Source organism: Leptodactylus fuscus, chromosome 1, assembly GCF_031893055.1.
Source record: "Leptodactylus fuscus isolate aLepFus1 chromosome 1, aLepFus1.hap2, whole genome shotgun sequence".
Classification (NCBI taxonomy): domain Eukaryota; kingdom Metazoa; phylum Chordata; class Amphibia; order Anura; family Leptodactylidae; genus Leptodactylus; species Leptodactylus fuscus.
The window spans coordinates 134,500,084-134,513,933 of NC_134265.1; the positions used below are offsets into that span (position 1 = coordinate 134,500,084).

General features: G+C 38.8%; 1 protein-coding gene across 3 annotated transcripts in view; it reads right to left on the reverse strand.

The window, feature by feature from the left end:
• The window catches only part of CARMIL3 (capping protein regulator and myosin 1 linker 3), a 76,506-nt gene that overhangs the window by 16,072 nt on the left and 46,584 nt on the right, over positions 1-13,850 (reverse strand). For all 3 annotated transcript variants that reach the window (XR_012716885.1, XM_075276728.1, XM_075276727.1), the window contains exons 19-25: positions 13,101-13,197; positions 10,803-10,857; positions 8,470-8,642; positions 2,333-2,401; positions 2,154-2,247; positions 654-749; positions 436-564 (exon numbers count right to left, since the gene is read on the reverse strand). Coding sequence is in view for 2 of the 3 variants with exons in the window: in XM_075276728.1 (XP_075132829.1) it covers positions 436-564; positions 654-749; positions 2,154-2,247; positions 2,333-2,401; positions 8,470-8,642; positions 10,803-10,857; positions 13,101-13,197 (713 nt within the window). In the remaining variant the exon portion in view is untranslated. The remainder of the gene's footprint in view (positions 1-435; positions 565-653; positions 750-2,153; positions 2,248-2,332; positions 2,402-8,469; positions 8,643-10,802; positions 10,858-13,100; positions 13,198-13,850) is intronic.

Consider the following 13,850-nt stretch of genomic DNA (forward strand, 5'->3'; position numbering starts at 1 on the left):
ATCTTGTATAGAACAGATACAGCATTGTATAACTCATTCTCCTATAAAGTGGTAAATAGATCCTTTCCTAAGCCATATAAAACACCTGCTTTCTGCACTAATTTCCTGCTTTTTATCATGGAGTGCTGACTCTATAAAAAATATGTAAAACAGACTACGCATGCATATTTTATAAAGGTCACATTTACTGCGTCTGTGATATTAAACAAACCATATCTGCTATCTGCACAATTTCCACCTGGAATAAAAATTACACTAGTACAACACATTAAAGAAAGAATTTTCATTGTTGATCCATGATATTTAAAATTAATTTGAGATTTTATTATATTTACTCCACATATTTTGCCTTTTCATTTTATTAATGTGCCTTGACATTTTACAAGAGCATTTACATGTATATATAACACCATGGGAAACTTCTGAGACACTCACTGCTCGACAGTTTTTGGCATCTCTGAGGAGCTGTCTTGCACATATGATGTCTTCTTGTACAGTTTCCAGGTCACAGGAGCGCAGGGCATTAATGTGGTCATGTATCAGCATGGACAATGTATTTAGCATCTGTTGGTTCATGAAGCAGAGTATGAGGAATTGTCAAGAAGGCATAAGGATAAGCACAGTGGAAGCGGCAGACAGCAAGCATACTTCACCTGTTCTGCACTGCTTGTTACACCCTGTTGAAGTCGAAGTGCTCTTTGGTCAGAGACAGCCAATGTCTGAGAGTTTCGAAGGAGGCAGCTATGTATCTATGTAGAAGAAACACTACATTTTTATTATATTATCAAATAGTCTATGTACAAACAATGAGGATATTTTATGATAAATATAAATACATATAACAGCTAAGTTCTCCGTTGGATACTCCATTGCTGTGCCTGCCGAAAATTGGCAGAGGAGAAAGTTCTGCGAAGAGGACTTTTTCCTTTGCCTTTTGCAGTTTCAAAACACTATCAATAGTCAATGGGGTTTATGTGTAACTGCTATTTTAGGTGTCCGCCTCTCCATTGTTCAGATCCCCCAATGGGCCAGTGTGTACCTAGTGTAAGTATGCCAATTAGAAATCTTTGCACCTAGTAACATGCACCTATTATGCTGCATGTTCATGCCAGCTACAGTTATATGTCACCCCGTTTTCCTCTTTGTTCACATATGTGTTCTGTATTCCGTTCAGGGACCCCCCAACGGAATACCGAACACAACTACAAGTGTTGTGCAGTAAAAGCACATGGACCCCATAGACTATAATGGGGTCCATGTGCTTGCCTCGTGCTGCCTGCACGAATCATGTGGTCAGGAAAGTAGATTGTGAACTACTTTCCTGTCCACATGATCCCTGCGGAGATCTGGCGGCAAGCACATGGACCCCATTATAGTCTATGGGGTCCGTGTGCTTTAACTGGCACACCGCTTGCAGTTGCATTCAGTATCCCGTTCAGGGGGGTCCTCATGCGGACTCCCCCGGATGGAGTACCAACGCAGCTGTGAACGAGGACTTAGAACATAGAAGTGTGTCTGTTTAGTACCTTTTCTGCTATTAAATGTCTCTGTCTTTATTGTTTGTTTCCAATGTTTTGTCTATATTTTTTGTACATCAATTTTGTTCCATTATGCTTTGTCCATACATCCTATGCTCTTTATTTGTGTTACATGCCATTTCTTGATGCGTGGTACTTTGGCTCTCAGTTACTAGCTGGTTTAGTGACAACCTGTTTGCTTGCTTAAAGGGGTTGTCTGGAGTATTTTTTTAACATGTATCTTTAGGCTTTGACATCAGTGAAAGCTGGGACTCTGTAAGGCTGTCTGGTCACTATACACAGTATGGAGCTATCTGCCTCCTACTCTGTGCACTTCATACTACGAAGATAGGATGCAGTCCTGAAGCATGCGGCACTACTATCGGCCCCTCTCTGATACAAAATAAAAATCCCAGACAACATTTTCAATAGAAACAGTACACAGTTCAGTGCATTTGTTCTTCTATTTGGCACAGAGCCACACTATATAGTATACCCATACATTGCTCTTTGCTGTATGGTTTGCTCATGAAAGCTAATGAATATTGTCCTTAGACTTTAGCATGTTGTGCTCTATGTTCACACTGCATCACTTGTCCACAGAGATAAAGGTAAATTTGTATCCATGTCTGTTACCTTCCTCCAGGCACTTTCAGCTCTCTCAGGGTGTCTCTGGTATGCCTGGCAAATGTCACCAACAGGAAAGGACATGAAGCGCAGGGTTCTATTCCTAGACGATATCGGAGTAACATTGTGTGAAGCACAAATAAAATGCAGACAGTAAAATAGGTAACTATGTTCTGTTGTTAACTCACTTTTCAAGAGCTCGAGCTACATCCATAAATCCAGAGGCTGAAACAGCATTCCTGTCCCAAAGAACAGACCTAATAACAAAGGAATGGACATGTTAGCAAACAATATTATATGTACACATGCATCACAAATGTGCAACATTAAGCTGTTCTAGTATAGGAATTCCATTGACTGACATTGAGAACATCTGTATACATCTTTCTGGAAAACGTTGATTATATTAAGTCTTTGTAGACTCCTTTAGTGCATATCAACGAGTGCTAGCTGATTTAGAAATGTACAAAAGATGATAATGGAACTAAAAGTGGGCTTCCGGGAGATTTAGCGGGGGGTCCTAATGGACTTCACCTCCCTCTTTATGTGTCGGATTGTGTCTCCATATTTACTTCGAATTGTTATTGTGTTGCTGTTGTTTTGTCGATTGTTTGATTTTATGTTAAGAAAAATTTGTTAATAAAAATTATCTGATTTAAAAAAAAAAGTGGGCTTCAACAAGAAATTCTGCCACACAAGATATAAGACTATAAGACTGTTAATGAATTCAAGTAAATGAGGATGGATACAAATGTACTGTTTCAGCAAGTTCTCTGAAGGTCCATTCACATGGAGTTTTTTGGTGTTGATTTTGACGCTGACTTCGCGTCAGAATCCACGTGGAAAAAAGCCTAGTGGAAAAAGGAACCCATAAAAGTCAATGGGAGGCGTTTTTTCCACGTGGATTCTGACGCGGATTCAGTGTCAAAATCAATGCCAAAAAACTCTGTGTGAATGGACCCAGAGTGGTCTCTGAACCTGAAGTGTTCTCTACATTAAGATGCTGCACAGCCCATCCCTCTGCTGAGTGAAAGTTTTAGGGTCCAATCAGGAGCCTCTGAGGGGGCTGTGAGGTAGTGAATACAGAGAATTTTATGGTGAATGACCACACTCAAAGCATTTACAGTATCTGCAGCCCTAGCGTAAAAGCTTTTCACAGTCATGCTGTTCCTAACAGTATATACCAGGATACTGTATGTATAAACAGCACTCCAGAGCTCCTATATAGCACTGTCAGCAGTTTTCTGCTGCTGACAGATTATCTGTAAAAGTTTATTCACCAATATTGTACTGTACTTTGGAGCAGAATTATGGTGCAGACTGTGCAACCAAGAAATCCGCAATCAATACATTTAGCCAGGCTTAGCCATTGTTTGTGATCAGGAGTAATATAAATATTTCTATCCACAATATGACTTGTTCTGTGCATTTCCACCAGTTTTATCTCTTTTTCAGATTCTGTCTCTAATCATCAGCTTTCCTTGAACTTGACTTCACAGGGGCCAGAGACTAGCTGTTAAAATATACTCATGCATAGCACAGAGAGAGAAGAGGAGATCCTGTTCCACTGACTCCGCAGCACACCTTCATATCAAGCAGAAGCATGGAGTGCATGATACAGCAGTACTGAGCAGAGTAGCGATGAGACAGTAGAACATTTAGTACAGTGCAGCTTTCAGATAGTAGATGTCTTGCTAGAAGCAGCAGTGTCTTTCTGTCTGTCTGCAGAAGCCCACTCCGTTCCAAAGATTGCAGTCTTTGGACCACAGATGTAACCTAATCTCTCAGTAAAGATATGTTCACACATCTTAGATGTGCCTAAGAAAACTGATTGCAGAAATCCAAGTGACCTAGTTCTGTTGAATGTCATGCAATGTAGAATTTGTGATGAGAATAAATATATTGGATTATTTTTATTCTGCAACATGGAATTCACATTCACATGTATTGGAGCATAATGTTAACATATTTGGTGAGGATTTTGGTGCAATATCCTCATCAAGTCCTGAGTGTGTGAAAAGGTCTTAAGAAAGAAAATCCATGTAAACTGTACTTCGGTGAAAAATGGATTTTTTATCAGCGAAGTGAGAGTTGTCAAGCAGTTACAGTCTGGACGTGAGGCTGGGAAGCAGAAAAGAGGGGTCTGATAATGAAATAGTTTTGTTTTCTGATAAATTCACAATTCCTCATCTAGGCTTGTACTATTGATCTGCTTATTATTAAACTGCATGTACCAGATTATTGACACGGTAACCTGCTGTTGTTTCTTGACACTTTTCTAGTTAGAAATCTTTAGTGACTGAGTAATAATTGGAATGACTCTGAAGCACGTCACAAGGGCATAATACCTGAAAGGTTTTTGTTTTTTTTTATGATAAAATCATATGCCCCAAATGCTCTTAAATGAAAAACAATTAACACTACTTACCTCTTGTATTCCCAAGCCATCCAGTGCTGAAGCACCACTGATCTTCCCAGTCTTTGTCTACAAGCGTCTGACATGTGATTGTTGCAGTAACTGCTCGTAAACAAAGTGCCACCAGAACTGGATTACTTGGAGAAAGAGGTGGCAAGTGTTGTTGTTTTTTTTTTTATATTTAATAACACATTTTATGATATTTTTAAAAAAAAATGCAATGCCTTTTATTAAAGGGTATTCAGTTAAAGAGGACCTTTCACCATGACCATCTCATAGATTATAAGCTCTTGCGGGCAGATCCCTCTATCACACTGTGCCAGTCGGTCATTGTTAGTATTATAATTATTTCATATACTGTATGTAAACCCCCAAATGTAAAGCACCATGGAACTAATGGAGCTATATAAATAATAATAATAATGATAATAAAAACCATTTCCACCACTTACAGATCTTAGCGCCTGGTATTAGGCACTGCTCCACTGATTCCAGCACAGTTGCAATTCTCTCTCTAGCCCCTGTCGTTTCCAAGCAATAAGCGCTGGTAGTTTTGGTGCCAGAAGTGCTAGTTAAACTCTGTAATGTCAGAAGGGCAGTTTCAGACAGGAAGGTCCAGTGTCAGAGCTCAGAATCACTCCCCTTGGTTGCTCCTGCCAGACAGTGCCCTCCTGACATTGCAGAGCCTAAACAGCAGATCAGGCATCAAAACTAATAGCACTGATTGCTCAGTAATAGCGGGGGCTAGAGAAAAAATTCCAACTCAATCAGAATTGATGAAGCAGAACCTATTAACAGGTGCTAAGAACTGGGAGTGGAGGACGTGGTGAAAGGTCCTCTTTAAATCAGTTTATGGGAGAGGTTTAGATTTTATTTATCTTGTCCATATAGTATTTTTTTGGGGGGGAGGGAGATCATTAAATTACAGTTAAGTTTTCTTTTTCAGTAGTGGGGTTTTGAGATGTTTCAAAGAGGATGGAAAGATTTCAGAAGAAAGACAGAGTTTAAAGGCGAGTAAGGTGAGTTGTAACAGAAGGGGACAGGGAGAGGGACTGGGGGAACGTGTGATGGCATAGGGTTGCGTTTGCATGTAGTAGGGCAGGAAGAAGAAAGAAGTCAGGAGATTTCTTCTTTGGTTACTGGGTCAAAGAATAAGAGTTCACAAGTAGAGACAAAGGATGGGAATTATTTATTCCCTACATACAGCTTTGAGGTTTTCCATATATGCATCTGTGTTCCCGTATTATGTAATTTGGTCATGCATATATTTGTATTTGAGAACTATGACCGTAGTATATATGTTTAGGGCTGTATTCACATGTAGTGATTTTTCACATATCAGCTTCCTTATTTTGGAGGTAGTGACGGGGTTAATTGTTTAGGGTGTGATTACACACACTATATATGAGTAGTCAGATACTTTATTTAGTGTGCTATGACTAAGGGACGCAACAACATGTCCCGAAACGCGTAAGCTGATATTTTTTCTTCTGTCTTGTTCCTGGAGCATGTAAGATGTTTCCTTTTTATCTTTTTGATAATTTAAAAGTTATATTTTATTCAATGGTTGCTGGACATACTTTTTTTGTGAATGTTTGATCTAATAACTGGTAGAGTGACCCAGGAGGGCGGTAGATGACAGCTATTCAGAAGGAGAAAGGGTAGAAAAAGTCGGATAGTGTGGACCTCAAAAGAGGGGAAGGAGAACGATGGTACTAGGGCAATGACCTTAAAAGTTCACTGCGGTGATAGAAGAACACCTCCTCACCACCCTGCATATTATCAGGTCTAGGGTTGTGTGAAAATTGTAGTTGATCATAACACAGAGCAGCAGGGGAGACTGTATCAGACTGCGTAATCCATGTTTCTGTGACAGCCAGCAGGTTAAAAAACTGTGAAATAAAGAGATCCTGAATAATGTCAAGTTTGTTGCAGACTGAATGCGAAATCCGGAGTGCACAAGAGAAAGAGATTGGTATAGGAGGAGGCAGACAGCGAATAGTAATAAGGTTAACAGCGTTTCTTAGTGAGACAGGTATTAGGTTGAAGTTAGCAGAAGGAGGACTATGGTTTGGAGAGATGTCCACTGCAGCTAGTAGCAGGAGAATGGAGAGACACCGCAGATAGTTTAGTGATTTGTTGCACAGAAATATAAGGTGGGTTAGAGGGGTATTCCCACATCGCATACTCACCAGTCTTCACTGCTGTAAAATCTTCTTTCTTCCTGGTTTCTTGTGTCATTTGGTGGGCGGGGTTTCACATGCAACCTGCCGTTTAGCTCCGCCCCAAATTAGTGTGTAGCTCCGCCCAACACATTGCGTGATCCTATGGGGTGGCTGAAGGGCCTGTGATGTCATCAAAGGTCCTCAAGGAACACTATATGCACTGGACTATGAAGTACAGGCAGGAGCAACTCCATTTTGTGTTACATACAGAGACTGCCTGTCTCTGCCATAATGAACACAATTGAATTAGCTAGCCTGATAACTGGGAGAACAGAAGACAAGTTCAGAAATGAAAGCAGCTCCTCTCCCCTATCTGAGATCAGGAAGCTAGGTCACATGGTGTAGACACAGGAATAGCTAGATACACAGGCTCGCTCCCGTGCACTTAGCCCCTCCTCCCTCCCCCCTGAGAGCAGGCAGCTACATCACTTGACTTTTGAGCAGATAAGTCAGGGGCTGTGTCAACAATGAATTGAATAAAGTAAGATAGTGGACAAACAAAGTAGTTTTGCTGAAGCAGTGTATTTAGGAAAAGTCTTACATTCACATTAACAAGCAGTATAGATAGGATCCTTGTGATGGGACAACCCATTTAAGGTTGTTGAGGACGGTGAACAAAATGATTATTCTGATGATCTGTCTTCTTGCCATGTGTAAATGCCACAAAGTTGTGGTTGATAGCACTTGGGGTTGAATAGCCTCATGCCTAACCTCTGCACTTGTGCCTTCCCTATTGCTATATCTACATTTATAGGATGAATATGCTTAGATGTAGTATCAAATTAGCGCATAAAACAATTAATAAACACATGAGCTAAGAAAACAAAACAGTCAACTATAACATTACATTTTTCTTTTACTACAGATTATTCTGGACCATGTAATATTGTATCACTGTATCTAACACAAGTCTAAAACACAATTTTTATTGAACATGCATTATAATGAAGGTACTCATGTACCACAGCTGACCAAAATTATTGTTATGGTATATTTCTAAAGCCTGCTGTTTTATCACCACAGCTGGCCAATGAAAACACAATTTCTCCCATGTACTGTATAATATACCAATAAGCCTCTTCCCCCTTTCCCCCTCCCTCCTAAAATTCTATTCCTAGTGTCCTGTTGTACATAAATATGCAGCCTTCAGAAATTGTTTTTAGTTATATCTGAAGAAGAAGCCGGGAGCTTTGAAACATTGTAATCTGTCATCATTATGAGTTAGCCATTAAAAAAGGTATCATCTACTGAAGACTTTCAAGTTTTTTTTTTATATATATATTTCCTACCCACTGTCTAACACGGTACAAAAACAACATTTTCCTTATACCTGATGTCAAAGGAAGAAAAGTCACTATTTAGTGCTAACTATGTAGAAGAGATTGAGTAAGACCCTACAATTACCTAAGATATAGCCCTATCTCACTAGATCAATAATGTATACATAGGGTTTCTATCCAGATGTCATGTAGCCTTCACTTGTCTTCATCATCCCCTAATTTCGTTTTAGTCCCCACAGAGATGGTAGTAATAGACAGGAAGAAAGAAGAGGCAAACCTGCACTGATAGAAACAGGAGTGAACAACAAAAGACATTAGTGGTCCAGCCCTATTGTTTTTCCTATAGGCTTGCTCTAATGCAGACAATGTAACAGTAATACAAGCAATGATTCCTGTGCACTCACCGCAATGTACTATTTATCTGCAGGGTTTTTCCTAGCATCTTGGCACCAATGTCAGACATCCCATTACCACTAATATCCAACTCCTGAAGAGATGTGTTACTCCCCAGAGCATTGAGAACAATACATGTGCGGGACTTTAGGCGAGAGTCTGAGATAGACAGAGACTGGAGACACTGGAAGAGACAGAGAGAACATGTCAGGGATAAATGCTTTTGTATATTATTGTGCTGTACTTTTAGATGAATATGGAAATAGATGCTTACAAATGTAGCTTGTATGTATTGTAGATGTTTATATTATTATAACACAGCAGTCTCTCTTCTAATCTATATATATTTTAGCACAAAGATAGTCTATCCAAATATGCAAGTGAAATACTTCAGGGCCGATTTAATAACATGATGCAACATTAACTCATTGCTGCCACAAATCAACAAGGCATTATATTTTTATCTGTACATTAGAATGTTGCTGGCAGATAGCCGGGATCATGGAAATGGCAAGAAATCACAACCCAAATTTGCATTACTATTCATTATACAGTGATTAAACTTCATTTACATACAGCTAGACGATTATTCCAGTCATTAGCTATCTGGGTATATTACACTGTGATAGGTTCTGCTGCTTTAGCTAATGGTGTTGCGGGAACGATTCAGTAAATATGCAGAACTGCTCTCTCCATAGGGACAGGATTTACAAGCTGCACTACTGATTCACATGCTTTACAGCCGATGGAATATTTCTAATCTCACCCTGGGAGACAACAGCACAGTGGAAGGAAAAGCATGAGTATCTGCTAATCTGGAATTACATCTGTCACCACCATTTCCATCACAGACTTCACATCAAAGGACGATAAATCACAGGCTACAGTTTTGGTTGACAATCTCGGCAAGAGATTTATTACATGATATTTGAGCCCCACTCTATCATACACACAATAATCATGAATATTCAGTGGTGTATATTTTTATTCATGAATATATGCTACCATAACAGTTTTATCATTCATTTTTCAATTTTATCTATTTTGATGTAATAAAACATTATATTTTTATATATTTACAATATACTTCAGTATCAAATTTTCATGTTTCCAGGATCTCTGCTGGCTGTCATTCAATAGAAATCTCCATTGTTTGCTTCCAGGGTATGAACTTCTATCTAGCTATAGGTAAATAGTGTAAGTTTGGATTCACACAACTACAATAACATTACACCTGTATTGTGGCCCCATAGGGATTCAACTGAATGATAGTCTAATGACACAAACTTACATTATAGTAGTTACAGATTATACTTTTAGTTTGGGACATTAGAACAGAAGTTGGCCTAGACTCTTCAGCTCCTATATGTGCATCAGCCATTGTGTGCTTGCTAGAATATTGGTATTACAGTACTGGTATCAGAGCTCTGCATTGTTACATGCTGTGCAAATATCCCCTCGTTCACATCTGCGTTGGTATTCAATCCAGGAGAGTCTGCATAAGGACCTCCTGAACGGAATACCGAACGCAACTGCAAGTGGTGGTGGCGTAAAAGTACATGACTCCATAGATAATAATGGGGTCTGTGTGCTTACTGCCAAATCTCCGCAGGGATCATGCGGACAGGAAAGCACTTCACAATCTACTTTCCTGCCCGTATGATTTGTGCGGGCAGTGTGCAGCAAGCACATGGACCCCATTATAGTCTATCGGGTCCGTGTGCTTTCACTGCACAGTGCTTGCAGTTGCGTTTGCTATTCCATTGGGGAGGTCCCCATGCGGACTCTCCGAATGGAATACCGAACGCGGATGTGAATGAAGGGTCTGTGACTAAAACCAATTGGGGATTGTTCAGTGGCAGTGAATGTTCTACAGTGACCTCAAATGATCATTGATGCAAAAAGACAATACACAATATGAAGCACAAACAGAATGTTTTAAACAAGAACATTTTGTTCCCTCATTGTTATTTCCTTCTTAGGCCTCATTTAATAACTTTTCGTAATAATGGAAACACTTTTTGCCTGGGGTATGTAAACTTATGAGCACCACTGTATGTACAATTTCAGGAACTTTAAATCTTAGATTGCACGTAAAAGGAAGTCAAATTTTTAATTTGGTATTTTATAGTAATTTTAATAAGCAATAATTTGAACTAGCTCATAGGATGGAAGACAATACTGCTAAATGTAAACCCAAGATACCACAGGTGTGCATACAGCCACTTGTAGACAAAATAATCTCTCAGGACAATAGTTAAGATCTGTCACTGTCCCAGGGAACTAGGAACATTTGTCTATAATACATTTCTTCATGTGCTGTGGGTATTTCAGTGGTACTCACACAGTCTTCATCCTGTAGAACATTCACAATTCTTTGAAGAATTTCCTCTAGGACCCTATGTGCAAGGTTACAGAATATAACAGTCTTTCATTAATAACTGCAATGTTTTCTTGTACAAGTCCACAGAATACAGATACATTAACATCCTCACTTTGTACAAACACAAAGCACCAATGCCCCAGTGACAGCTTCCCATATGGCATCTATCTGGAATTTTTCTGTTCTCTCCTGTTTTTTTCACAATGACAAAGACAAACACTACAGCTTGTAATGCAGCAGTTTGAGATAAAGTTTTTTATATTTTTTCTTGATTATTAAGACATTCCTCAGCACACTTATTTCTCTCCAAATGTCCTCATGGGAAAACATTTAAAACCAACATTAAACACCATATAGCTTTTACCTTAAAGGGCAGCGGTCAGGTAAATATGGGACACTAATCCACTAGCATGTCTAGATTTATGTCTTTTTATACAAATCTTTGAACTAAGACATCCAAAAAGATAAAGACTCTGGGAACTGGGGATTGATTATTTGTTTTTATATGTATATAGTAATAAGCCTCTTCCCCCCTCCCTCCTGAAATTATATCCCTGTATCCAGTTATATATACATATAATATATATGCAGCCTGCAGAAAGTGTTTTTAGATATATCTGAAGAAGGAGCTCAGAGGAAGCTTCGAAACATCATATTCTGTCATCATTATGAGTTAGCCATTAAAAAAGGTATCACCTACTGAAGACTTGCAAAGTTTTTTTGTTTTTTATATTTCATAACCACTGGCTAACACGGTACAAAAACAAACATTTTCCTTATAGCATGTCCTTATGAACCTGTGGTTTCTTGTCCTCAATAAGCCAATAGTATGTACACTGGAGCGGTTTAATAAAATTACTTGCATGGACAGTTCTCAGTGAACCTGGAGTACACCTCAACTTTACTCTACACGTATCTAATATCCAACTTTGTACTCACCGGACTCTCTGGATACGTATTATGGCATTTTAATTAAACAATCCCAGGGCAGACAGTCATACTACATGATATATTTGGGACACTAAACTACCAAGATATAACTGAAGTGACCCTTTCCTACCCTCATTTTGTCTACATGTTACAGCCCCTAGTCTCCCTTACACAGCAACATTCAGTGAGAGGCCGAAACAGATCTCAATACAGAAACATTGGGAAGAGTGAGATAATGCAGGATTTCACAGAAAGGATCCAAAAGTATATTACAAAATGTATTAATGAGACAAATATCGCCAGAAAATCAAAAGTTGTCCAAAATTTTAGTTATCCTTTAACCTACTTTGTCTTTGGCATCAACTGGACATAACTGCAAGTAATACTGCGCAAGCCTAACCCCTACTCCTTAAGTCCCAACATGCCTCTTTTTAACATTTTGGTCAATATATTGAAACTGAGAAACAGACTTAGAACAAAGAAAAAAAAACACCTGCATTACAAGCTACATATGTATCTGAATATATAAGTAAGTGTATGTAACAAAAATAATAAGTAGCACAATGGCATACACAGACCACTAAACACCAATATCAACGCGCATTAGGCTGGACGTGAAACACGCTTCCATATTGGTGCTAGTGGGCTGTATATGCCATTGTATTACCATCTATGTTGGGCTCACTTTACTGGCTGAATGTTAATATGCTATATGTGTATGGTTAGTAATATAACTTTTCATTCATTCATTTCAATTACACAATTGTATTCTACATTATAGAGATCACTGACAACATATGCACCCTCACTCAGTCTTATGGTTTTAGCTCATTCTAGTTTAACATATATTGATATAATAAAGTTCATTATTTTACTTTAGACTTTTGTGTGGATATTTGCTGATGACACATAGTCTTAGACTATATTCACATGGGCTTTGAAGTCTCTGTATGAGATTCTGTTGCAATGTCTGTCTGAAAATGTGGGATGAAAAAATCCTGCATGCACAACTTCTTCATCCTCAGCTTTTAGTTTAAAAACAATGGAGACCCAACAGGCCCCATTAAAATCAATGGAGTCCATCTAAGTCTGTATGTAACTGCTATCTTAGCAGTCTGTCTGTCCATTGTTCTGGTCCTTTAACATACCAGAACAATGGACAGTTGATGCAAGTGTGAACCTAGCATTGCCAAGTAAGTGTTTGCTTTTTGCTTAAATTTTTTCTCAATTGTATCTAAGTTTGATCTTCCTTTTAAATGGAACTCAGTGTATAAATAAAATCTTGTAAAACCAAAGTGTTATACTCATCACTGTTTGAGAAATTCTCACCGTGACTTAACTGAGAAGTTTCTGCCAATCGAAAGGTGTTTGAGATGTCTACTTCTGCCCAAAGCAGGGACAAGAGTGAGTAAGTGAGAGTCTAATCCTAACAAAACACAATAAACATATCAAAGGTAAAGATACAAACAAATGAAGAAATAAAACAGTTAAAGGGAAGGAATGACATAATTTATTTTTACAAATCAAAGCCAGATACTGAAACATGTTCAGGTCCATTTCTAATATGTTTTCATTTCCTGACGTAGATTTTTTAAAATTATTTTTATTGCACATGAATACCAGGGCTGTCATATTGTCTACACTGCTGATAACATCATTCATGTGCTTTACAGAAGGCACAAGGACTTTAGGAACCTTTAGTCTGGAGATGGCTCTTTGCTTGAGAGTTGTTAGTCACCTACACCACAAACCTCTGGTGTAAATGATGCCTGAAATAGATTTTAGTGCAAGAGCATCCGCCACCAGCGCAACAGATATGAAGGCTGCTGATGAAATTACCAGTCCTCAAAATCCCCCAATGACTTCTATGATAGAATGTTCTAGGTATGCTCTTTGTCTTTATCTTACTGGGTAATTCTCTCTGTTTTGATAATGAGATGACTGAGAAATGATATCAAGTTAACAGGAATTGTCAGGCCTGGTTCATATCTGTGTTTGGTATTCCGTTTGGGGAGTCCACTTGGGGACCCCCCCCAAACGGGATACCGAACACATTAAAAAGCGGATAGCTGAGAAAGT